Source organism: Vitis vinifera, chromosome 16 (assembly GCF_030704535.1).
Source record: "Vitis vinifera cultivar Pinot Noir 40024 chromosome 16, ASM3070453v1".
Lineage (NCBI taxonomy): Eukaryota > Viridiplantae > Streptophyta > Magnoliopsida > Vitales > Vitaceae > Vitis > Vitis vinifera.
Genome location: NC_081820.1, coordinates 27351655 through 27376440, shown reverse-complemented (window position 1 = coordinate 27376440; position 24786 = coordinate 27351655). Strand labels below are relative to the sequence as shown.

Sequence of the window (24786 nt, the reverse complement as noted above, 5' to 3'; positions counted from 1 at the left end):
ATTATATAAATTAAAAGATAATTTATAAAATATAATAAAACTAAATATATCTTCCTCGAATTCTTCTATACTCACAAGTTACAGGGAAATGATGAAAATAATGTTCAGTAGATTTGATAGTGTGATAATCTAGTAGATCGATTCATAAAAACATTGTCATCAACTACAATGAAAAAAAATTAAGATACAATATTAAAATGTGAAAATTGAGATATTTATTAGTTGAAAACAATAAAGAAAGTATATTCATGTTTATATGAAACGGATAATATTTAAATAAATATATCACTTTTTTTTCTTTCATCTAAAATTTGTCTTATTGGGTTTTACTAACAAGGTTTTACAAGGTAATTATAACAATCAAATCATTTAAAGGATATTGTACTTTTTTTTCATCTACTAAGCTATTTTTCATTGAATTTTTCTTAGCGAATTTTTAATAAGATATATTCTTATGATAATCCAATGAGAAATTTTTATGATCATTCACTAAATTCGAGAATGATAATTTATATTGATGTAAATCTTTTCCCAATTCTATAAAAGGAGAAGATATGTTAATAGATTGTATTCTATTTTTCTCCTAACATTTTCATTTATTCTCTTTTTTTTTTTTTTTTCAATTTCTTTATTTTACAACAAATTTATATTTTTAAAATTTTAATCTATTTAGAGGAGGATTGTGACGAAGATACTTCAAATATGTCCTAGCTTTTAAAAATTTTGTTTTATTGAAGATAATGTTTTTAAAAATTAAAAACATGTTGGAAAACTTATTTTTTTCAATGTTATTTTTTGTCTTTTGAGGTTTTGTTAAAAATTAACCTTTTTTTTTTTAATCATGATGCCCTCTATTGGTTATATATATATATATATATATATATTAGTTAGCTCATCCTATAAAAAAAAATGAATAAGGAATAATAATATACATGGATAGAATATTTTCATAAGACAAATGTCTTATTTTTAGATTAAAAAAAAATTATAACACATATCATTAAATATAATGATGGAGTAAATCAACAATGCAATCAAGTGAATAAACATTTGGCATAATCATGTGACGGTGACATGAGCCATCTATGCATGGTCGAGGGCTTCAAGATGTGAAAAGATTGATTGGAATGGGGGTATGCAACTAGGGATGTAAAAGATTCATAATGATCTGAAATGAGTTTTGAACATTGTGAAAATATGAAAATTTTGGTATATTAATCATCAAATTAATATTTTTTATTTACAAATATTATGATATATATTACAAAGTTACGTTTAAAATGACTTTTAAATTGGATTGAGATTTAAAAGTTGTTTTAAGTTTATTTAAGAGGTACTTAAGTTTAGTATAAATTTTAGCTAAGAGAACTTAAACTTAACTTTATTCGATCTATTTACATATCTAGCTGCAATACTTACTAAATGAAAAATTTATACGCCTAACATGTCATTCCGACGGATAATATCTTAACATGGGCCGATCATGGATGCCCCAAAAGTTTTAACATGTGAAAGAAATTATTGAAACAAAGAAAACACAATGATTGTTTTAAGAGGTAAAATTTAAGATCCAAGAGGTATGTTAAAGAGTCATTAAAATCAAATATGGGTTAGAATTAGGGTTGATTTCAAATAATTGAGACATGGATTTGGAATGAAAGCGTGACTTGTAAGGTACTTAAAAAAGGGGTCCATTCCAACGTGAATGGTAACAAAACTTTTTCTTTTGGGTATTGAACACATGATGCCTATTGACATGCCTTTTTGAACCCTAGACGTGGAACAAAAACAATTGCTCATAGCTGGGTTTGTACTTAGGGTTGGCCCATGCCCATGCCCATGACTATATTTTTCCACTACACTTCGGAGTTTGGCACACCCAACATTTCCTTTTTACAAACTTGGATTCTCTATCATAAAATTTTTACGTTATACTTTAGTTTTCCCTATAATATGTGGTCATGTATGATTGTTTTTATTAAATATTCAATTAAATCTTTTACATATTATCATATCAATTGATTCTTCATTATTGGTGATTGGAGAGTGATTTTTTCATCAAGCATGATATTGAAATTGAACCACCACAAGTTGGTACCTTCATGTGGCACTAGAATTTCCTTCATCTTCATAATGGTAAGAAAGCAGAATTCACTATTTTCCGTACAAAGTCTACTCAGAGATTGCCCACAAACCTCTAATCATTAATTCAAATCACACGGCTGAGAACATGGGTTGTCACCCCAATCCTCACAGTTGACTGTGACACACTGGTTCTTTTCCATGCTTTTCTGCTCTTTTTCCTCCATACTTTCACCAATATTCCAAAAAGAAAGGAAAAGAAAAAAAAGGAAAGAAAAAAAAAAAGAAGAGGAAAGGGTTTGGCTATTATCAAATGAATCCAGCATAGGCAGAAAGAAACCCAGATTCCAAGGGCGGATCATAGCCAAAAACAATTAAAAACGGCATGTGGGTGGTGAGTGGTGATTGGAGATTAGATCATTAGACTACCTTTTTTTTATCATATACATGTTGGAAATTGGTGATATTCTATAGTTATGTTGTACAGCTTTTGTTCAACAAGGTTCCTGCTTTACAGGTCTCAGCCAAGGTAGCAAGTTGTGGAGAGGCCAGGCTCTCTCTGGACCCATGAGGAACTGGTTCCTTAGGTGGGCCCATGATGATGATGATGATGATCATGCATTGACAGTGATGTTCTCCAATACTTATTTCCATCATTTCCCCAAGGAAATTCTCCTCACAGGTATATCTGTTTCAATGTTTGTATGATAGGGGTTTTTCTCCGGTGAAAAGGGTCAATTTTCTGGCTCGTGGGTTGTTGGTAAACTTTCGGTTTTTGGAGAAATGATTGGTTTTCTGGTGGTTTTTGGAGGCAATTGAAGAGTGGGTTTGTTGGGGTTTTAGGGCATTAAGTGAATTTGGATTTTTGGTGAATATATGTTTGAATATCCGGGGATTGAAGGTGATTTAGTGCTGCGAATGACAATGATACTGTGGTCCAATGGGAATTTATTGAGTTTCTCAAGTGGCCTCACACTGGATTTTTTTCTTCTTCAGCTTGTGAACCATATTGGATTTTTTATTTTTTATTTTTTATTTTTTATTTTTGCTTTTTGTTTGCTTATTCAGCTTGTGGTTGATATTAGGCTACCAAACCCTAGAAAATGACCGAATTATTAGAGGTGGGTGAGAGGTGTAATCAATACTGCAGAGAATCATTTTCAAATGGTTCTCCAATTATAGAAAAAATGTTGTGGAAAAGCACTTTTATCATAGATGAAAAGTACTTGCATCTTGTAACTTTTTGCTGTTTTCTTTCTTTTTAATAAGTATTTTTTTGTACAGGAAAAGCCACTCTGGAACAATACAATATCCTCTATGTTTGATAGAGACATGTTCCTTCTCTTTTTTATTTCAACCCCCCCCTTTTTTTTTCTCATATTTTGTTATTAGTAATGGTGACAAACCATCAGGAATCTAGAGCTATTGCTTCCCGGCAGTTATGATCAGAGGTGAGAAGGAAAGGAGGGAAAAGAGGACTTAGTGGGTTGAAATGGGTCATGGTTTTCACTGAAATCCAGGAATAAATTTCCAGGATTTCTCTTCCATTCTGTTAAAGTACAAGCCTTTTCAACCGATTCTGCAGTTTCACACGTGTAAATTACTCATGATTTTGGCATTCTCTGGGCATTTATCTTGGATGATTTCCATAAGCCACAGATAAAACAAATTTTCTGCAGTTTTGTGTGTGGCTGTTACCTTGGAATTTGTACTGGAACACTGTTTCTTCTGGGTTGCAATCCCTTTCCATAGGGCTGTGCCCTCTGGTTTTGAGTTGAGGAAGACTTAACCTGTGGTTTCTGTAAGTTGTTGGGTTGTTTTGGGTTTGAGTCGAAGTTGATTGTATTGTGCTTTTTGCATACATTTAATTGTATTGTGTTTTCTTGTTTTTCTTTCTTTCTTTTTTATTTTTATTTCTGTGATTTATGTGGGTGTTCTTTTTCCAGTTTGATTTGTCTGAACTGTTTTTAGGCTTTGTGAAAGAGAAATTGGGGATTTTATAATTTTGAGTGGATTCTAACTTTTAATTTCCTCTTTGACTTGACATTTTCAGAAGGAGAGGAAGCAAATTCTTGAGCAATGGATGAAAAGGAGGTCTCGAGCTCACACTTGATCTCTGAAGGCAAAAGTAATAATGTTTATCCGATCTATTTTGGTATTTCTTGTGCATTCTCTGCCCTCAGGCTGATTTCAGGGCCTGACGAGGATGATGAAAAATGGTCCAAGATACGGGATAGAATGCTTCAAGGAACCGCTCAACTCTTGGGATTGCTGGTATGGAATGTTCAAAGAGAAGGAAACAATGTGGGGAAGTCTGAGCTTCTCCATATGCTTCAGGTTGCTGAGAAAGAAGTTGAAGAGTTGAAGAAACTGAGACGTGAAGATGCAAAAGCCAATGAGAAAGTTGTGAGCATCTATGCTGCACAAGAACAGACCTGGTTCAGCGAAAGGAAGAGGCTTCGGCAGCAAATTGGAGCTCTTTTTAATGAATTCAGGGTTCTTCAGACAAAGAAGGATGGAGCTCTCTCGGAATTGAATGAAAAAATAAAGGAGTTAGAGCTTTTGATACAGTCTAAGGATAAGGTATTGGAGGAAGAAGAGCGAAAGAAGAAAGAGTTAGAAGAACAGCTAAAGAAGGCTGAAGATGCAGCAGAGGAATTGAGAGTAGCTGCAAAACATGCAGCTCAAGAGCATTCTTCTGAGCTTTGGAAGCACAAAACTACCTTTCTTGAGCTTGTTTCAAACCAGAGGCAGCTTGAAGCAGAGATGGGTCGAGCCCTGAGGCAAGTAGAAGCAGGAAAACAAGAGCTTGATTCAGTCTTGGAGCAAAAGGAGGAATCGGTCTTGATGGTCCAAAAGCTATCCATGGAGATTGTAAAGATGCGAAAAGACTCTGAACAGAAAGACAAAATTTTGTCTGCTATGCTGAGGAAATCCAAATTGGATACATCAGAAAAGCAGATGCTTTTAAAAGAGGTTAAATTATCGAAGGCAAAGAGAAAGCAAGCTGAGCTAGAGACAGAAAGGTGGCGGGCAGCTTCTGAGTCTAGACATGAGAGGCATTCATTGAAAAGCTTTTTGTCTAACCAAATTTATGGTGCAAAAGGGGCGAATCCTAATGCAACCGCATCATCACAGATTGGAAGGACCAGATCACAGCCAGCTGATCTTCTTCTTGAGTATGTGCAACCTGAGCTTAGAGACGAGTCAGAAAACCTCTCTCTCCTTTCTGAACAATACCCTTCAGAAGAAAATGAAGAACTAGGTAAGATCAAATTCAGTTATTTCCCCTTCATTTAGAATTTATGTTTTCTTCTATTTAACCAGCATCAAATATAGTCAGCTATGATCATCTTCTTGGTTTGGTTCCCTTTTTATTAAGTCCAGTCCCAATGCTTAAAATTATAACTGTGAGCTTGTTCTAATTTCTCTCTTCCTTTATTTTCTTTTTATCACCATGAAGTGATAGCAACTGATGTTAAGCAGTTGGAAGGTTGGGTGCGCTCAGAAGCAGAAAAGTATGCAACTCTAATTGAGCAGAGGCATCACCTGGAAATAGATGCTTTTGCAGAACAAATGAGACTCAAAGATGAGAAGTTAGAAGCTTTTCGGTGGCGGTTGATGAGCATGGAGCTAGAATCAAAGAGGCTGCAGTCACATGTTGAGGGGCTGAACCAGGATATGTCACAGCTCCGACAAAAGAATGTGAAACTTGAAGCCTTGTTAATGAGCCGGGAAGCAGAATTAACTTCCTTGAAAGAGCAGTTGACATTGCATTTAAACCCCTTAATTTTCCCAAAGACCAACTTCAATTCATCTCCACCTGATCCAGCTTTAGCCCATGATACCATTTGGTCCAAAGTTAAGATCATAAAGGGAAAATTGGGGGAGGAAGAGCAAGAAATAAAGACGAGTACAGTGGAAATTTCTGAAGAGGTGGAGCATGAGAAAGAAGAGGATAGTCCATTTGTAAAACAGTCTAGAGAAACAATTTTGACAGTCCAATCCCCAGAAAAAGAGTTTGAAGAAGAAAAGGTTGTGCCCCTCTGCCCAAGTTCCATTCAACATCAACATGCGAGCAGCCCAGAGAAGGTTGATATTGTTGAAAAGTTAGCACCAGTGGGTCAGTCCTTGAGTAAGAAAAATAATACTCCATGGAAGATGGATCTTCATGCTCTTGGAGTCTCTTACAAGATCAAGAGGCTGAAACAGCAGCTTGTCATGCTTGAGAGGTTGACTGGAAAGCAAGAAAGTGGTGAAGATAGGGAAAGTGATGAGAAAGGGCAGTTGGGAATAAAGGGTTTTCTTTTGTTAATGTTTTTACTGAATAAACAAGTTAGCAGGTACCAGTCCCTCCAAGAGAAGATAGACGATCTTTGCAAACGAATGGTATGCTCCTTAAAATTCTAGCAGAAATTTATAGTATTCTTTACATTTTATGAACTTTTGACCTGTTTTAAAGTTTCAATTCTTTATTTTCCTGTACAAACTCAGAACAGATCAATGGAACTTCATATGATATAAAAGAGACGGGACTGGTTTTTTTATTTCAACTAGGTTTGAAAGTGATGGTATTAAAAGTTAACATTTCTCCTAATTTGACTATCTGACAAGACTTGTTAGTCCATCTTTTGGAGATTGAAAAATTAGAGATGTAGTGATTTGATTATTGTTTCTATATCTATTTTCAGCATGAGAGTGATGTAGATACAGGCCGAGGAGATTCCAGTAGTTCAAGAGCAAGGGAGGAAACTAAAGCACTTGAACACTTTCTTGAGGACACATTTCAGCTGCAGAGATACATGGTTTCAACAGGGCAGAAATTGATGGAAATGCAATCCAAGATTGCTTCTGGATTCCTTGGAGTTGCTGAAGATCTGGATGGGTCTGCCAATTTTGACATGAAGCGGTTTGCTGATAATATTAGAACTCTCTTTAGGGAAGTTCAAAGAGGTCTTGAAGTTCGAATCGCTCGAATTATTGGAGACCTTGAGGGAACCCTGGCATGTGAGGGGATCATTCATTTAAGGAGGTAGAAATGTGAACTATAAGATCAAGATGAAGGCTCAATAAGGTCTGAAAGTCGTAGTGTGATTTTCTACTGTTCTTTTTTCTTTTTCCTTTTTTGTCCTAAATTCATAGTTGAAGGTGTATAGGGAATTACACATTTGTTTTTAATGCAATAGAAATGCCTTTTGCCCTTGCTTCATGTTCAATTCTACTTTCTTTGAAGCAAATCATCCATTAACTAGCAAAACAGTTGGAAAAGAAAATGACTAATGTCAATGCCATGCAAGTGTTTTGGTGAGTGCTGCCATCTGATCACTACCTTAGTGAGAACATGATTTTTCTTGGAGGCTTAGAGCCCTTTCTTAAGCATTTCCTTTTCTTTCTATTTTCTTCAAGCATTGGGTGAAGCCCCCTGGTGTCTTTCATGTTTTGCTTTATACTTGACTGCCGATAATCTCTTCTGAATGTTTTTGATGGATTTTCTGTATTCAAACTATGTTGTCTGAATGGTTACAGATATTTCTAAGATTCAGGATTCTATTTTCTTGTTCCAATTTTCTCTGCAACTAAATGGTTTGCTGCATTCTTGACAAAGAAGAGGCATGGAGTATTAAATCAATTCTGTCTAACTATGGTGGTTCATGGGTTTTTCTATATTCTCATGAAGCAATAGTTCTTTTGGTTTGGGTTCCAGGGGTGTCACACAAACATTTAATTGAGGGTATAACATTCACTGATTGATGCTGGCAGTAGGAAACCTGATTCTTAGAATCAGGTGATACAAATAATTTTCTATTTGACAACACAGAGGGCAATAGCAGAAGCAACTGAGGAGTGGTTCCAGTTCTTTCCTCAATGAATTCAATTTTGTATCATTTTATGGTCAAACTTTCCGTGTTCTTTTGCAGGAATCAAATATCCTGATGCAGAAAAGCATATATCTTTCAATGACCTGTGCTTGCCAAATGTTGATGGCCTCTTCCAGCCAAGATGTGTCTGCTGAATTCATGAAAAGGTAAATGACTTTATAATTCAACACGTATTATTCCATGATTCTTGCAATGGATTCATTATACTCAAATTTGAACTAGGTCTTTATAGCCAAGTTGTTGGTCTCATTTTTGCTTGATTCTCCATGTGTTTGATTCTGGTCTTAAACTGCTTGAATTTCTTCGCACTTTTAGTAGCAACCGAATTTGGTCGTGTCAGTTTCTCATCTACCATACTTTAAGAGCTACTGAAGTAGCATTTGATATTGTTTTTGTTATTGATTGAACTGCTTTGAAGTGACTATTAATAGGCTCTGGTGCTGAGATTTTTTTAGCTAGTCTACACATTGGGTTACATGATACAGGACTATTGAGTGCTGATTGCCCCCTCTTTTCAAAACTTAGTGTTCCTTTTGCTTTTTCTTAACAAATGTGAAGGAAAAGCAGAGGAGGGAGCAACTAGAATCATTTTCGATTCACCCATGTGACTGGCCTAAATTTCATCAGCCATTAAGTGGCTATCACTCCGTTGGAACAAGCTTCTGGTTCTAAATTCATGTTACTGTCAAGCTTCTAATGGTACAACTAGATGCTATAATAAAAGCATACATGTCGTCACCATCACTATGACCCCCTATTAGCACTGCCACGATGGCCAGAGCCATGATCTCCTCCATGTCTTCAACCCCAACACTGATCTTTGCCATTTCCACCACCAGTATGCTTGTTTCTTAGTGTAGAAAAGACTTTCCATCTGCTTAGTTCTGAACCCAGGGTCATGTTGGTTATGGAATCAAGAGTCAAATCTTCCTCACCGGTTCATTTCAAAGTCGAAGAGCGTGCTTGAGCTCTCTCGCTTTTTTTTCTCCTTTGTTAACAATTCAACAGTTTACATTGATGACTTTCTATTTCCTGACGAAGTCAAACATCAAACCAATTAAATGGCCCGACTTTGAAGTGTCACAGCTGGTTGATGATGAGGATGGAGCAAACAGAAAGGGACCCCAAAGCGCATTGAATCCTCCAATCCACGAGCTCCTCCTAACAGGGACCCCATGACACATGACAGCATGAGTGGTATTCGCTGTTTTTGTAGCAGAAAAACATGCATGGGGAGGTAAGTTTCTGTTGGCCCACTTGTGATTAGTTCTGAAATTAATGGTTTCGAATAGGAGCAGGATGGGATGTGACCCGGGGCAAGGCCGGAAGAACATGGGTTTGTTAGGGAGAATGGCTGGGGATGAGGTCTCATGTCTCAGTCGGTTTGAATGGGGACCATCTGCTTCTGTTCCCTCTTTCTTCAACATAATTTCAATTGGATTTTGGGGTGGTTGTGTTGGGCTTTTAGCCATTTATTGTGGCCTGTGGGTGGTGATCTCTTCTCATCCACTCCGCTTTTCTCTTTTCTAGGTGGTAATGCCCAATGGGGTCTCTCTTTAATTAAAAGGTTTGGGACAAAAATGTGCCAAAGAGTTCATGCAAATTTTACTTTTTTTCTTTATATAAGGGGGAATTCATTTGTTATTTATCCTAACTGCCAGTGAAGCAAATTTCAGATGACATGGATTTGTCCTTTTACCCTAAATCCCTAATCTCCAATGAGCTCAACTCGGGACCTCAAGGTCAATGCTAGGCATGATGTCTCCTACTTTCAAGCTATACTGCTATTATTTAAGGCATTGTTTGGATTCATTTCGAGAAGTCAAAAGCTCTCTATTTAGCGAGAGCTCGTGTACTGTTTGGTTAGAAAGAGCTTATGATTTAAAAGATCATTTAATTTGAAAACTAGTTGTAATAAATCATTTATAATATCAATTTTGTATTATTTATTTTGAAAGTTTAAAACTTAAGTGTTGTTTGTTTTTTTAATTTTTTGTTTACTTTCAGGTTTGGATCCTTTGTTTATTTACCTTTTGTTAATTTAGTACTTATTTTTATTTTTTTTATTAAATAGAAAAAGTTAAAATATTTGATTTTTTTTAAATTATAAAATAACATTATGATTTTCTTTTACTTGTTAGTACTTAATAAAAATAAAATATTTAATAAATCAGTAATTTGACACTTAACATTGTCGCAAAAAACAATGTTTGGTGTTTGATAAAAAAAATAAGAAAGCATAGCAAATTAAACCTAAATATTAATTTGACTGAAATGGGATTCAGAAGCTTTCTATGCCCACTCTGTAAATGTTATTTAGATAAAGACATAAATGAGAATTTGGATTTTATAAAACATTAGATTTAGAAAGTGAATATTTTTTTTTTTTTTTTTTTAAATTTAGTCATTATGATTGCAATGGAATCATGGGATCATCTCATATGCGCAGTGGACATTGACCAAGATGCCCTTGACCAAACCCAGTAAATACATGACCGTTGATGGTCCCTATCAAGACGATTGACCCACTACCTCCATGGTAGGACCAGGAGGGTATTTGGGTATTTTCATTCCAATGTTCATGCATGAATTTCAAACGTACAAAACCCACCCTCTTCATGTGAAAACAGAGAAGAAGAAGCGCAAGGAGCCTCTCCACAGTCCACTCCTCCCATCATTAATTTCTATAAATAATCGAAACCCAGTTCACAGAATGAAAGATCAGGAAATGGGTTCGGATCAATTTCTCCCAATTTCATCTCCCAAGCTCCCAATTTACTCGCTACCAGTGAAGAAGGAGGAGCCTCCGGGGATGTTGACGCCGCCGCTGCAGGCTGCTGTTTCGGTGCCATTCGAGTGGGAGGAGGCGCCGGGGAAGCCCAGGGCCTGGAATAGAGGAGAGAAAGCTAGGAGTGCCCGGTGTCTGGACCTGCCGCCGAGGATGTCGGCAAGGGTGAAAATTAGCGATGTTTGCTCTCCGACCACTGTGTTGGAGGGGCCATACGTGGGGAGATCAGTTTCCTTTGGAAATGGAGGAGGAAAGAGCGATGGAGCGAAGGAGAGATCCAGGTTCGGGTCTTCGAGGTGGATGAGCTTGAAGGAGAATGGAGAGGTTGGTGGTGTTAGAGGTGGGGATGTAGAAGAACCTGGTGGCAGTGTCGCGGCCGGCGGTGGTGGTGAGAAGGAGACGAAGGTAAAGATTACAAGGATGACTAGAAAAGGCAGTTTCCTGGGCATGTCTTCAACCAGGTCTCATCTCTGGGTAAGTACCCAAACACACAGTTCTCCACTCTGTTTTTTCTAGGCCTAGAAAATGTTTGTTTCTCTTCATTTTCTTAGGGGTTTGCTTCCTTTAAAATTCGAGAACGTTATGATCACCAAAACCATCAATTTTTTTCATTTCGTTTTCTTAGGAACAATGTTCCTGCTCTTCTGGTGAATTCACTTTCTGATCATTCATGTCAAGTTCCCTTTTCGAATTCACTCTGTTATCCACCCTAACATGAATCTTCTTCTGAATTTTCTGCAGTCGAGCGTCTGTGAAAGCTTCAAACAAGTAGTTCCGTGGAGACCAAAGCCAGAAAAAATGAGGAAGATGAAATCCATTCAATCTGCAATACTATAATAACACCATATTTCGTGCAAGAAAGATGTTTGATTTTACCCAAAAAAATGTTTCAACTAGTGTATAAAAATAAATTATTTACTTTATATCTGGTTTTTATTTCTTATTTTTCACTTTTTTTTTTCTTCTAATACATATTAAGCCTTTGATTCAAACAACACCAAACCCGGAAAATAGAGCAAAAGAGATCCAATTCCTTTCATTGAAACAAACTCCACAATTATATGAATGCATTCTGTGGCAAGCATTCACGCTTAAGGAGAAAACAATGATAACATTATTCATATGAAATCTGAGTAAATGGAGCCTGCAGAGCTCTTTTCCTCTTGTAATTGGCCTTGAAACATGCCTGCCTCAGCTTCTTAGCTTTCTCTGTTAGTTCCATCTCCGGCTGCTTCTCCAACATCCTTCTATGCTCCTCCAGCATCTCTATCTCCTCTGTCAACCCCAGTTCCTGAACCCCATCAACAACAATCAGGATTTGTTGATTATTAATAGTTGAGATTATAAGGGATAAGGATAATAAACCCGGGTTTTGTTAAGTACCTTGGCATTGGTAATCAGAGCTTTCAAGCTTTTGATCTTCCTATGAGGCCACCTAGTGATATTGAGCTCTCGGCATCTCTTTTTTAATACTGTCAATCCCACCTTCAGCTCCTTGGCAGCTCTGGTTATGGGCACGTTGAAATACTGCTTTATATCGTCCATCTCCAATGCAGCCGTCTTCGACCTTGAGCTTTGTTGTGTGCCCTCTTCATGCTTCCAAGAACCCGAAAAACCGCCATGAATTACACTCTGCAGGTCGCTGAATCCACCTCCAATCTTCAGACGATCCTCAGAGTCATTTCCGGAGGGGAGTTGTGTCAAGTGTTCTTCACTACCAACTTCAAGATAATGATCAAAATCATCTGGGTGATCATGGATTGAGACACCATTGCAAGAAGGAAGATTCTGGTCCAGAAAAAGAAAATGATCCTCCAACTCTCTCAAGTCTACGAAGTTGGGAAGATTGTAGTTTGTTTGGTATGAAAACAAGCTTGGGTCATACTCAAAAACTCTGTCCATGGGATACACCAAGCCATTTTGTTGTGGAAATTCAAAAGCCCTGCAAAAGATTTGTAGTACACGAGTACATAAAACTCTGCATTTTGTCGTAGAAGCCATTCAACATGATGAGAAAAAGATGATAAGAGAGTGTTAGAGTATTGCTTTTACATTTTTCTTACCTATGGAAGTGTTCTTGAGAGTACACCCAATCAAAATCTTCATGTGGGCACTCCTCCTTTGGGAGAACTTGGGTGGTCTCCATCGAGGGGAGTGAGATGAAAATGGTGAGAAAGAGAATATAAATTGGAAAGGAGATGGATGAATTGGAGTTCGTGCAGAATGGGGAGTTACAAATCCTTTTTTATTTCTCTTTTTTTTTTGGAGGTAATCCACCAAATAAATTTCACATTAATTGTTTTACTATTTCCAATAAAATAAAAAAAATGGGGGCCTGTATAATGCATTTGTGATTAATGTTACTCATTATTTGGGCCTTATCATACATGTATAAGTCATCATCCTTTTGAAATAATAAGATTGTTAATTAAAAAAAAAAAAGGCAAAATGTATGGATGTACATACATGCATGAGAGAATGATGCGTATGGATGTGGAAGACAGGAGGTTACAAAGAGGGAAAGGACGTGGGTTGTGGAGTAAATACATATTAAATTTTCAATTAATTACGTAAAACCTAATCAAATGAAATGAATTTACATCCCATTATCTTAATTATTGTTTTTAGGGTTTTTTGGTTATGCATTAAATTTCAAGGCTTTAGCCGTCTTTGCCTACCATTGCCTCATTCCCTATTTTTCTTAATTATTATTATTATTTATCATTTTCTTTTTTGTGCTTTGATGCAATTTTTTCAAACTTATCCGATAAATTCAAAAGGTTAAATGTTTCAATATCAAAAATGATTTCTTAGTAATTACTCCATACACTTTTTTAATACATAGAATAAGAACACGAACATCGTCAGCGACGCCTGGACCTCTACTAGGCCCAGAAAAATCAATGGACCGTAGAAGGCCCATAAAGAACCAAAAGGTTATATCAACCAAGACCAAGCCCAAGCCAATATAGCTTAGTAGATGTGCAAAATGGGCCAGGCCTACTATTCACGTAATGGCCCACAGGAATAGTGGGCCAGGCTAGGCTCGCTCTTGTTTGGTTTAAAAATAATAAAAAAGAATCTTGGTAAAATGTAAAAAATGCAAAACCTTTTAATACATGTCAAAAGCATTCATCACTTTATTTAATAGAAATTACATTTAGGTGAGATATTCATAATATATCATCAATTTACAAATTTACCCCTTCACCAAACCGTTATACAACTGATCAAAGAGGTATTTTAGACTTTTGAATGATTGAACAAAAATAAAAATAAAAATGTTGTAGAATCTGTTGGGCCATATGGGCCGAGGAATAGGGCTGCTGCTGGGCCTTGCCTAAGGGGAAGCCCATCGAGCCACAATAATAAGCCAAAAATTCCAAATTCCAGTGGGACCCAGCCACCAATCACGGCACTGATGATATGATAGGCCAAAAAAAGGGACAAATTCAAACTCAGATTCCAAAAAAGGAAGAAGATTGCTTTTGAAAAGGCCAAGGGAACGGTGACTGTGGGGTCTATGGTGCCCTCCTAATGTGATCAAAGCCGTTGAACCTGTTTCTGAGGTGGGCCATTGGGATGTTTGTTTGACGGGATTGGGCACGTGTCTCTCGGGGAGGGGGAGGGTCCATTGGGGACGTTGGAGATGATAAGTTGGGGAAGAAAAGATTGGTAGGTGGGTACGTGCCAAATCATGATTGGTTGGGAGTGGAACAGTAGACTTTTGGAGCCCCAATGATGTGCCCCTGCTTTGTCCACGACCAAACCATGAGTTGTCTCTAAGCTCACGTCTTCAACAAGTGGTTACCCACTTCTCTTTTGGAGTGAATGTTCTTCACGCGCCACCTGTCCCACCTTCTCTCTAAAGACCGTTAAAAGAAACTAGGCTTGATCAATCAAATAGAAATTATATAAAAATTAGAGTTTTTTTTTTTATCAAACATTTAATTATATTTTACATCACACTCTATGTGTCTATCATGAGAATCATAGTCTAAGTGATCATCCCGGGGCTTCAAATGACATTGTTGGACCTTAATAAGTCAAAATAATATTCCCATGACTCGAAATCATACTAATTTCTAAATTGAATTTTGATTTTTTCATCTCAAAACTAACTAGCATCCAATAAAAGTAGATAAATTTTTTATGATATTTGGTATTAGATCTAAAGAGTCTATTATAATAGTCATCATTTAAATGAATCAATCATTGAGTTTAAATTGACATTTATAATCATTTTAAAGATATAATTATAGATAGAAATAGATGGTTATTGGACTATCAGATATAAGGAAAATGAGATGACTTGCCACAATAAATAATATATTAGGAAATTATGTTTTACTTTTAATTGTTTTTATATCATAAACATTAATTAAATCAGAAATAATAAATATTTAGAAATAATTTATTTTATATTTTGTGAAACAATTCATATATTGATGTTATAGAAAATGAAAATTTTCATTTTATACTCAATTATATTGGAAAAAGTTTGTAAACCTTATTATTATTGTCTTTCATTAATTGTCTCTCATTTATTAATTCTCTTGTTATACAATTGCTTATTATTAATAGATTAATAAAAATATTATTCCAATTTCATTACTTATCTAGTTGATTAGTTTACTTCCATTTATTTGAATGATGGGCCTCAATTTGGTTTTTATTTTTTATTTTTTTATTATTGGAATATAGTATAAATATTCTTAATTTGCAAAACATTATTAATCATGCCATTATATTTGTTGGAGAAGGATAGGAAAAACCAATTTACATGTATCAATTTTCAATTTTTTTGAACGTTGAAGTGGCGCGTGGAGGAAAGCAGTTTCAAGAGTGTGAAATGCACTCAGTGGTGGAATTGAATATCACGCGCGTGGGCCTGGCTTCTCTCTCCCAAATAATGGTCTCCAACCATTTGAATTGAGGATGCCACTCTCAGACATCTATTTTATTTATTTATTTATAATATTTTTTTCAATTCTATAAAAATCAATCTAATCACACAACAATATGTCAAAAATCTACATATTCATATATTTAAAAATAAAAAAATAAAAAATGAAAGAATATTAATTATTGAAAACTAATTTTATTTTTTGAGAATATTCTCCAATTTTCTCTCCTTCGTCCTTTCCTCCCACATTTTAGTTTTCAAGGTATGCCTCCATTTTTATAATTATTGAATTGAACAAAAATAGAGTTAAAACTATGGAATCATATTAGTTATATACAAAATAATTGAATTAAAAATATGATAAATTATTACCTCTTCTAAGGATAGTTAAGAGTTGTTTAACGATATTTTTAAAAAATACTTTGTATTAATATGAATATTTTTCAAAAAATTACTTATAATATTTTTGGAAGAAATTCTTCATGGATAATTATTTTGAAAAATATTTGTAGTGTGGTCAAATGTCGTCAGATTATCTAATTGAATCAAGTCACTTTTCATTATGAAAAAAAAAAAGGTCCAAATATTAATATGGAAAAATCATATTTTTATCCACCCACTAAGATCCCACAAAGGCTTTATACAAGAAATGGTCAAAGGGAGCCGAGAGAGATAATCAGATGAGGGAGAGAGGTGATGAAATGTTGAATCAAACTTCATTATAAAAAAAAAAAAAAAAGTTCATGAAGTTTGGTGGAATGAGTGACATCCCATTAAGCAGATAGAAATTAAAGTAGTAATAGCAGGAGTACCGTTGAGCCCCACACATCAAAATAGTGATGATAAAGATTGGGGCTTCCAAAATCACAAGTTTTTGGTACCAAAAGTAGCACACTTTCTCTGAAAATGCTCCGGATTCCACTCACATACCAACGTGCCCACCTTGATGTTGTCCCTACTCTCTCCTTTCTTGCCCTCGCATGTCTTCATATCTATCATAATAGTCCCAAGTTTTTGTTGTCTGGATTTGAGGTTTAGTCAAAATTTGATACCAACCCACCTTGGTCTCTGTCAAGGGAGTGGGCTGTGGTCTCATTCTTGGCCTTGGCTCTCCATTTCCCATTTGGGTTTCACATTTGATGACCAAATTCTAATGGGTTTTGCATAAGGTTGGAATTCAGCTGAGGATCAGTAAGGTAGGCTGGTGAGCACTCTCTCTCTATGGCTTCTTTTTTTTGAGGTTTTGTAATGTTTTCTTGAGAAGGGTTTTCGTTTTTCCTTTCTGTTACTTGATTTGGAGTTTAAAATGTGAATTGTTTTTTGACATTTTTGGGAAAAAAACCCATTTTTTTAATGGACTGAAATGGACTCATTGTTCTAAAAAACTTTTGATGGTTTTAAGGATTGAATGGGATTTGCTTTATTTATATGTGGGTTTTGTTTGTTTTTTGTTTGTTTTTTTCTAATGTAATGGGTGTGTTGGTGAAGATTCAGACAAAATGTGATTTCTGCAATTTGCAGAGATATAGAATTCTTTTTTCTGGATTTCGTTTCAGAATAATTAGAAAAAAAAAAGGAAAAAAGTACTTGCTTAGCTTACTCCATTGATTGTTTCCCACTTGTTTTCTTTATCTTTGTTAATATTGAGTTAATACCTGCTTTTGAACATTGAATGGGCTCCTGTGTTTGTTGTAACTTGTGAAACCCTCTCTCTCTTTTCTCTCTCTCTTCTCCATCTCCCTCTTTTATTTCCTGTTCTTTGTCGATTCTTTATAGGGTCTTCAGTGTAAAAACCCTCAGGGTTGAACTGGGTTTTTGTTCTTGGGTGTTATTGACTCCAATATAGCTCCTCACTTCAAAAGTTTCAAGATTGAGATATGAGTTTTTGATTTTTGGGTTCAAAGATGAAACCAGGTATCCTATCAAAAAAAAAAAATGAAACCAGGTCAATTTTTCAGAGCTGTGAGCAACATTGTAGAAAGGATTGGAACTAGAACATATCCCATCTTCTTTGAATTCTGAGTGTCCTTTTTGCTTAGATTTTATCCGAGTTTGATTGTGATTTTTGTTGCTCGTTGCAGGATAAGGAAAACTCCTCCCAAGCTCAAATTTTCTCCTCCATGGAGACCATGACTTCATCTTCACTCCCCCTCCCTCGAGAAGCATCAACTTATGATGAGGTTTCTATGGAGCAGAGCCTCCTGTTCTCAGATAGTCTCAAGGTACTCATTCTCTCTTGAGCTGAAATTTTCGGATTCAAAACAGATTCAGTTTATTAGAATCCATTGTTGTTCATCTCATTGTAGTTGGCATCAGAATATGAAAGCTTTGTGTACATGATAGCATTTATAATGGGTTCAATTTCATGACCCACAACATTTATTGTAGGTTCTGTGAATCTTAAGCCTCTGCAGCTAGGTTTTCTGACATGGGCTTTCAATAATTTCATCTTGTTGGATTTGTGCTTTCAGGATTTGAAGAATCTGAGATCACAGTTGTACTCAGCAGCTGAGTATTTTGAGCTATCCTACACCAATGATGACCAAAAACAGATGTGAGTTGCTCAGATTCACTCAAGCATTGACTGGTTTTTTTCAATTGAAATTTGGTTTTTATCGTTCTAATTGCGTTTTGAATCATGCAGAGTGATGGAGACATTGAAAGAGTACGCCATTAAAGCTCTTGTGAATACTGTGGACCATCTGGGTTCTGTGACATACAAGGTGAACGATCTCTTAGATGAAAAGGTTGATGAAGTTTCCGGTACAGAGCTTCGAGTATCTTGCATTGAACAGGTGCTTTTAGTTCATTGTTGATACATAAGAGGTTTTAGATATTGTTTTAACAACCCTGCAGAAAGAGATCCAAATGAGAATTGAAAACTTATGGGGATACTTTATAACCATCTTAAGACTAATCCTCGGTTTATCTACTTAATTTAAGATGTAATCTTGAAAAAAGTTGGAATCATGATATGTAAAGGACCCATGAAAGTTCTGCTCTTGTACCGTTTACTTCAGCTATAGTTTTGGAAGCTGGTCTTTTTAAAAGTTTTAGCTTTGATCATATCAAATAGGAAACTGAAAATTAGGCCAAACACCACTCAAGCCTTTCCTGTTTTCCTTGTGTTTGAAGATTTCTGAAATCAAAGATATCAGTAGCTTGAGATGGTTCTTGAACCTGAACTGCAGAATCAGAACTTGGAAGTTCTATGTAGAACAAAAATGTAGTCTAAGAAAGGTAGAAGTACCCTTGTATTATCTTCAATTCTTGTTGATTGGGTTATAAAGATATGGAACTTTAGATCCAGACCCCAACATTTGGTCGAATTTCAGACTGGAAATCTCGGGCAATATTGGTAAACTGGTAGCCCAAGTATTTCTCATGTATGCATATATGTGCCCTGCTTGGAGATTGGGGGGGAATTCTCCTCTCATTCCAGTAAGATTTTCCTAGAACTTCAGCATATGGGTCACTGCTCTGCTAACAATGCCAAATATTCTCAACCATGCTTCTCATTCTAAACAAAAAAGAACTGGGATTTACACCAAGTATTGACGTTTTGTTCCCTTGATATGTCATCTTAGAGACTGCGGACGTGCCATGAATATATGGATCATGAGGGCGTCTCCCAACAGTCACTGGTGATTGATACACCCAAGTACCACAAACGATACATCTTGCCAGGCAAACACCCTCCTCTCAATCCCTATTCTCTCTTTTTCTGAATATCATATTGAAGTTTCCTTTCTTTTTTCCATATACTGGGTGATTTTGGATGGTTTTAGATGTTTACAACTTCTCAAATTTCATGTTCAGTTGGGGAAACCATGAATGGTGGCAGAACTAAATCGAAGTACCAGGGACGCAGCCTGGATGATGAAGATGACTGGCATCAATTTAGGAATGGTACCATACTTCTTTTTACATCAAATTTGTATAGTTTCTTCTGCAAGATCAGGTGTAATTTGATTGGTTTTTATAATCGGTTTGTTTCTTGAAGCTGTTCGTGCCACAATTATAGACACCCCATCATCTTCATTCAGGTAACAGCCATGAAATATTTTGTGTTGTATATCAATTCTCTGTAACTAGAATGATGAACAATTCAACAATTATCAATGCAGAAAAGGGAATTCACCATCACCTTCTCCACGGCTTTCTCGGCCAGCAACCTTTTCCTTCACTGGCACCATGCCCAGAAAAGATCTAGGTTTGTTCATAAGAGCTTTGCAGCTTCATATTTAAGTATCATTTCATTGAGGTTCTAATGATGATTACTTATGAATCAGAGAAGCGGGCAGTTTCACCTCATCGGTTTCCTCTTTTACGATCTGGGTCTGTCTCTAGTAGGCCAACCACTCCAAACTCGAGCAGACCGACTACTCCCAACACTGCTGCTGCAAGACGGGTGAGTAGAGAAGTGAGGTATAGCGTAACTTGCTGATTCAATATAACAACTAACTGATATTTTCTTGTTTATCAGTACCCTTCTGAACCAAGAAAGTCAGCTTCAATGCGGCTCCATCCTGAAAGGGAGAACCCCAAAGATATGGAGCAATACCCCAGCAAGAGTAAACGGCTCCTCAAGGCATTGCTCAGCCGACGCAAGTCGAAGAAAGATGAGATGCTATATACTTACTTGGATGAATACTGAGATGATAGATAATAAAGGAAGACAGAAAAGAAACCATGGAAGCCAGAGGGAGTCACTGCAGACTTCCATTTTTCAATATCTTCTATGATGCACAATGTATTTTACCAATTGACGTTATATGAAATTGCTTCCAGCTATTGTTTAAAGTTCTACCAAAGGTTGATCATTTCTTGTTTTTTCGATATTAAATGGCAGGGTTGAGCTTGATGGTGATATTATGGTTTGGTTATCTTGAAAACCCTAGTATCTGAAATGAAGTTTTTCAAATTCATGGTGGTTTGATTCAACATAGCCTTTTCAACACCACAAATTCCAATTGTTGCAGCAGATTTTTCGGTTTTTGGAGCATTTTCTCCATGCTGGATTTCCATTTTGACATAGTTTCAGATTACCTTTCCCCCTAGTTTTGATCTCAATCATGGAGACATTTATCCTGGTGTAGAGATGATTTGCTCAAATGTTTTTTTTACTCCTCATTTTCCCAGAAGCCAAACAGAGCAATTGAACTAAACATTCCACACAAGCTAAACAAGATCCATTTCCAGAAAGTAGAGGGTTTTACATGGTAAAATAACTTAAAAACATCCCAAAACATTTGTGCAAGTCATTCTACAACCAAATCAAGAAAATTTTCAAATCAATTAAAGTAACAACTCATTGATGAAGGAACTGGAGGTCCTAATTGGGTACTGGTGAATGGTGCCACGATTCCATTCCTTTCCCAAATTCCTCGGCTGTTTTTGTAGCGAGGGTTAGAACGTCAACAAAGGCACTAAATGATGCACGAAGAAATCTTGCCTCCACCCCCTCAAAATGCCTGCACAATAAAAAGGATCTTCAGGTTGTGTTTGCAGTTATGAAACAAGGATTGTGATTTGCGAAGATGTTCATGTACTGATATCATGTTCATATGTTTTTCTCTCCTAACCATATGAGGATTATTCCTCCAATATACCAAAATATCAACAGAGTACATAGATTAACAAGATTTCAACAAATAATGTCACAGAAAAGAAGCTCACACTGAAAGTTTCCCATCAGAGACTGACATTTGCCTCTTTACTTTGTCTGGATGCAACTGCAAGTGAGAATGGGATTGGATATGAATCTAATTAAACGACTATTAACCAATCAAGTGATGATTTAAGAGCAACGAAGGGTCAGGAGTTACCTCCTTATCAACATCTAATGCTGAGTAAACAATGGAAGCAATCTCCTGAGACTCATAATCTACTTCCAAATCACTGCAGACAAATTTTTGTTCTTTAGGAAAACAAAAAACACAAAAAAATTCTTGCCATGTTGCTGTGGAAGATTTCTGAAAGGCAGACAAGGTCAGAAACATAGACAACGAACAACAGATGATATCATTTTTTATACCCTGACATAAAAAATACCTTAAAAATTGCAAACATTTTATTCTGCTTTCCCCAAAATCCCCACATACGATACTAAAAGGAAACTCAAAAAATAGCCAAAAGCCTTGTCCCCTTAAACTGAGAACTACAGGGTTATAGCTAATGAAGCCCATGTGCTAATGCTAGAAAAATTAAATAATTAACAACCTTGTTATTAAGAGTATATTCTGGTTTATCCCTATTTCCTATAACTGGGTTACATCAGGTTCTGTTCACCAAACCAGAACATGAAAAATTACAAAGTTTTCATGAAAGATATGGAACAAAAAAGGCACATTGCAAAATTGGCTACATGGTACCAACAGGCATAAAGGACATCGGCTTTCTTTCCATGACAAGAAAAGAAGCAGGAAGTAGCTTCCTCTCATTTTCAGTGAAACGATGGAATATTTCGGAAACAAAAGCTGGTGGAAAATGTGTAAATTAGCAAGCTTTATCACAACATATCCCATTTAATAAGGTAGCAAGCTGAGACCCCAATTTTCTGCCTGAGAGTAGCTCCCAGAAACAAATGGGGCAAATCTTTGCCCTTCATTTGGTTGCCTAGAAAACCAAAGGAAAAGAAAGAATAAAATCTTGAATGTTATGAATTTGAGTTCTTTTGGTTTCTAAAAACCTCAAGAACTTATCACAGCCAAGCAAAATGGATGTGTTAGGCTCTGCTGAGTAGGGTTTTTTTGCCTCTTCAAGTCCCAATAACAAGTAACCTAACTTCAAAGCTTAATTTTTTTTTCTTCTCCATTCCTAAATTTTCTCACCAACAAAACAGAACATTTAGATATTAAAAGAAAGAGGAAACAAAATTCCTACACAATCAAGTTCTAATTTTCTTGCTCAATTGTGTTGCTGATCAAATACATTTCCAAGTAATGTTTTAAAAACCGGACCGGTCATTGAACCGAAAAAGTTACCGGTTCACGGTTCACTGGTCGGACCGCCGGTCGAACCGGTGACGTCATAAATATATATTTTATTATTTTATATAATATAAAAAATTAAAACATTAATAAATTCTATGTAAATTTTGACAGCATCTACTTTGTTTATTGAGTAACTTGAGTTTTGTCACAAAATTTTTTACTTGTAGAAGTCATCAATTATCATATATGATATTTATAACACAATATAAGATGTTATACATTCATAATGTCAATAAACTCAATATTTATCAAATAATCAAACCATTACTATCCTATAATAACCAAATTATCAAAGAGTTATTAACTTAACACATTGTCCATAACAAATAATACAAATGTCAACCATAGGTCCACAACACTAAAATAATTACTCAAAATAAAAACATAACATGTCAATGTTTGAATATTCATGAAGATTTTTGCATACTAATAAATATAAAATTCATGTCTTCATTCATTTTGGAAATTAGAATATGGAGATTGAAAATGAGCATTTGGAAAACCAAAAAAAAAAATTAAAATCATTTGAACCGGTTTTTTCCCTCAGAACCGGCCGGTTCGTCCGGTTCACCGGTTGGACCGCCGGTTCAAGCGGTCCAATCCCGGTTCGGTCTCCATCCGGTCTAATGACCGGACCGAACCGGAACGGTGACCGGTCGGACCAGCCGGTCCGGTCCGGTTTTTAAAACCATGTTTCCAACTTCCAATAATTCTTCCAATTGATCTGAACAGAAACCAGATCAAATTGAATTACAGTATGAAACCCCCACTTACCATACACATGTATTTGTTAACTCTGGTGTCTCCCCCATCACCAACAGAAACCGATAGTACATCTTCTAAGTCCCATATTTGCAACCCCTATACATAATAATAGAAGGGTCTGAACTCAATTTGCCCCAAGCCTCAAATTCACCCTAAAACTCAGAGAAATCTGAATTAGCCGCAACTTCTAATATAAAAAATGTAGCGTTCCACTCTTCTGAGAAAACCTAATTAGTTTCATCATTGTATGTTCAATTTCTCCAACCAATATGCCTATAATCCCATAAATACATTCATAATGGTAAAGAACATGACTTTCTCCATTGACCCAATGAAAAACACATACAAACAAAGCAGACACTGATGCCCAAATCAACAATGAACATGCCCATGAAGAAAAACACATACCCAACAAAAAATGAATGACACCCACATGATATTCCACGCCAAAATCCTCATAATACCATGTAGATCCATCCATAGATACACAACATACATAAAGCAACGATCATACCCATGAGAAAAGATATACAAAAAAAAAAAAAAAAAATCAATGATACCCACATAGTATTATCAGCAAAAATCTTCATACAAACACATCCATCTATGGATATACACACACAAATATAAATATACAGAGAAAGGGAGGCGAAGAGAGAGACCAGCTGAACCCCCATTCAGAGGGAAGGGTTTGAGCATCTGGGGTGCGAGAAGCAACAGCCTCCATCTTCCCTCAAGCTGCAAAAGGCCTCCGCAAAGGGGTGAGTTTCAGTGCAAAGTCTAGTCGTCTACTAGGTTTCGGGGGGAAAAAGATGAAACGATAAATCCTTTAGGGTGGTGGGTGTGGAATTAAACCATAAACGACCCGATCCGAATTAGTGATTGAAATTAACCCTCACTCGACAACTCCATTTGGGTGGGTTGAAATTAACCCACACTCGACCCACTATTGCTTTGTTAATTGAAAAAAGAAACCAGGTCATTTTGTTGGGTACAATAAGTCGATAACTTCTTTTTGGGCGGGTTGAAATTATTTTATTGACCGCAAAAAAAAATATTTAAGGAAAAATTTAAATTATCATATGAAAATATTAATGTGACATATAATTTAAATCATTGATTAATATAACATATTTTTAAATAGTTAATAATAATAATGATAAAAGATACCATTGGAATTCCAATATTGGTTTTCTTCTTCTTTTTTTTATTTTATTAAAGGTGTTTGGTGTTTGAAGGTTACAACTTTTAAGAAAAAGGGTTTTAAGATTTAAATATTTTCATATATAAAATAATTAAATCTCTCCATCCTTTAAATAATAATCCATCTCAAAAGACCATCACATTAAATTTAATACTATATAATGAAGA

The 24786-nt window shown here is 35.8% G+C and overlaps 5 protein-coding genes across 15 annotated transcripts; 3 read left to right on the top strand and 2 right to left on the bottom strand.

The window, feature by feature from the left end:
• Nucleotides 1-2267: 2267 nt before the first annotated feature.
• LOC100255603 (uncharacterized) lies at nt 2268-9641 on the top strand. 6 transcript variants are annotated; one of them, XR_009464436.1, is made up of 6 exons: nt 3241-3883; nt 4136-5347; nt 5546-6471; nt 6774-7156; nt 8001-8107; nt 9048-9641. XR_009464436.1 is itself a non-coding variant. In XM_059733638.1 (5 exons), exons 3-5 carry the CDS (start codon nt 4162-4164, stop codon nt 7116-7118), a joined length of 2457 nt encoding a protein of 818 aa, XP_059589621.1. In that variant the 5' UTR covers nt 2268-2476; nt 2600-2764; nt 4136-4161; the 3' UTR covers nt 7119-7291. The 6 variants fall into 6 exon arrangements, 4 of the variants coding, with proteins under 4 accessions (XP_059589621.1, XP_059589622.1, XP_059589623.1 ...); XR_009464435.1 differs by having other exon boundaries at nt 9040-9641; XM_059733638.1 differs by lacking the exons at nt 3241-3883; nt 8001-8107; nt 9048-9641 and adding exons at nt 2268-2476; nt 2600-2764 and having other exon boundaries at nt 6774-7291.
• Nucleotides 9642-10338: 697 nt separating this feature from the next.
• LOC100260674 (uncharacterized protein At4g00950) lies at nt 10339-11699 on the top strand. 2 transcript variants are annotated; one of them, XM_019226222.2, is made up of 3 exons: nt 10354-11223; nt 11375-11396; nt 11491-11699. In XM_019226222.2, exons 1-3 carry the CDS (start codon nt 10498-10500, stop codon nt 11502-11504), a joined length of 762 nt encoding a protein of 253 aa, XP_019081767.1. In that variant the 5' UTR covers nt 10354-10497; the 3' UTR covers nt 11505-11699. The 2 variants fall into 2 exon arrangements, with proteins under 2 accessions (XP_010662866.1, XP_019081767.1); XM_010664564.3 differs by lacking the exon at nt 11375-11396 and having other exon boundaries at nt 10339-11223.
• Nucleotides 11700-11759: 60 nt separating this feature from the next.
• On the bottom strand, nt 11760-12684 carry LOC100265885 (protein RKD4). The gene is made up of 2 exons (XM_019226223.2): nt 12133-12684; nt 11760-12040 (listed from the first exon to the last, which is right to left on the bottom strand). The coding sequence occupies exons 1-2, from the start codon at nt 12649-12651 to the stop codon at nt 11864-11866; spliced, it is 696 nt and encodes a 231-aa protein (XP_019081768.2). The 5' UTR covers nt 12652-12684; the 3' UTR covers nt 11760-11863.
• Nucleotides 12685-16291: 3607 nt separating this feature from the next.
• On the top strand, nt 16292-20525 carry LOC100245321 (protein ABIL2). Of its 4 annotated transcripts, none has more exons than XM_010664569.3 (10): nt 16292-16851; nt 17737-17877; nt 18127-18209; nt 18300-18450; nt 19243-19342; nt 19475-19564; nt 19659-19701; nt 19783-19868; nt 19948-20066; nt 20142-20525. In XM_010664569.3, exons 2-10 carry the CDS (start codon nt 17776-17778, stop codon nt 20310-20312), a joined length of 945 nt encoding a protein of 314 aa, XP_010662871.1. In that variant the 5' UTR covers nt 16292-16851; nt 17737-17775; the 3' UTR covers nt 20313-20525. The 4 variants fall into 4 exon arrangements, with proteins under 4 accessions (XP_010662871.1, XP_010662870.1, XP_019081785.1 ...); XM_010664568.3 differs by having other exon boundaries at nt 16301-16859; XM_019226240.2 differs by lacking the exon at nt 16292-16851 and adding an exon at nt 16855-16895.
• Nucleotides 20526-20825: 300 nt separating this feature from the next.
• Nucleotides 20826-24396, bottom strand: LOC100250448 (uncharacterized). 2 transcript variants are annotated; one of them, XM_002277001.4, is made up of 4 exons: nt 24078-24396; nt 21484-21556; nt 21335-21390; nt 20826-21129 (listed from the first exon to the last, which is right to left on the bottom strand). In XM_002277001.4, exons 1-4 carry the CDS (start codon nt 24140-24142, stop codon nt 20991-20993), a joined length of 333 nt encoding a protein of 110 aa, XP_002277037.1. In that variant the 5' UTR covers nt 24143-24396; the 3' UTR covers nt 20826-20990. The 2 variants fall into 2 exon arrangements, with proteins under 2 accessions (XP_002277037.1, XP_010662873.1); XM_010664571.3 differs by having other exon boundaries at nt 23425-24331.
• Nucleotides 24397-24786: the final 390 nt, after the last annotated feature.

Excerpts from the sequence above, each read along its gene's own strand:
- LOC100250448 (XM_002277001.4), bottom strand. The coding sequence starts at position 24,142 with ATGGAGGCTGTTGCTTCTCGCACCCCAGATGCTCAAACCCTTCCCTCT. Across the intron at positions 21,557-24,077 it reads TCTGAATGGGGGTTCAGCTG|TGATTTGGAAGTAGATTATG; the intron begins GTCTCTCTCTTC and ends ATTTGTCTGCAG. Across the intron at positions 21,391-21,483 it reads CATTAGATGTTGATAAGGAG|TTGCATCCAGACAAAGTAAA; the intron begins GTAACTCCTGAC and ends TCTCACTTGCAG.
- LOC100255603 (XM_059733638.1), top strand. The coding sequence starts at position 4,162 with ATGGATGAAAAGGAGGTCTCGAGCTCACACTTGATCTCTGAAGGCAAA. Across the intron at positions 5,348-5,545 it reads AGAAGAAAATGAAGAACTAG|TGATAGCAACTGATGTTAAG; the intron begins GTAAGATCAAAT and ends ATCACCATGAAG. Across the intron at positions 6,472-6,773 it reads ACGATCTTTGCAAACGAATG|CATGAGAGTGATGTAGATAC; the intron begins GTATGCTCCTTA and ends ATCTATTTTCAG.
- LOC100245321 (XM_010664569.3), top strand. The coding sequence starts at position 17,776 with ATGGAGACCATGACTTCATCTTCACTCCCCCTCCCTCGAGAAGCATCA. Across the intron at positions 18,451-19,242 it reads GAGTATCTTGCATTGAACAG|AGACTGCGGACGTGCCATGA; the intron begins GTGCTTTTAGTT and ends ATGTCATCTTAG. Across the intron at positions 19,702-19,782 it reads ACCCCATCATCTTCATTCAG|AAAAGGGAATTCACCATCAC; the intron begins GTAACAGCCATG and ends TTATCAATGCAG.
- LOC100260674 (XM_010664564.3), top strand. The coding sequence starts at position 10,498 with ATGGTAGGACCAGGAGGGTATTTGGGTATTTTCATTCCAATGTTCATG. Across the intron at positions 11,224-11,490 it reads CAACCAGGTCTCATCTCTGG|TCGAGCGTCTGTGAAAGCTT; the intron begins GTAAGTACCCAA and ends AATTTTCTGCAG.
- LOC100265885 (XM_019226223.2), bottom strand. The coding sequence starts at position 12,651 with ATGGACAGAGTTTTTGAGTATGACCCAAGCTTGTTTTCATACCAAACA. Across the intron at positions 12,041-12,132 it reads CTCTGATTACCAATGCCAAG|GAACTGGGGTTGACAGAGGA; the intron begins GTACTTAACAAA and ends GATGGGGTTCAG.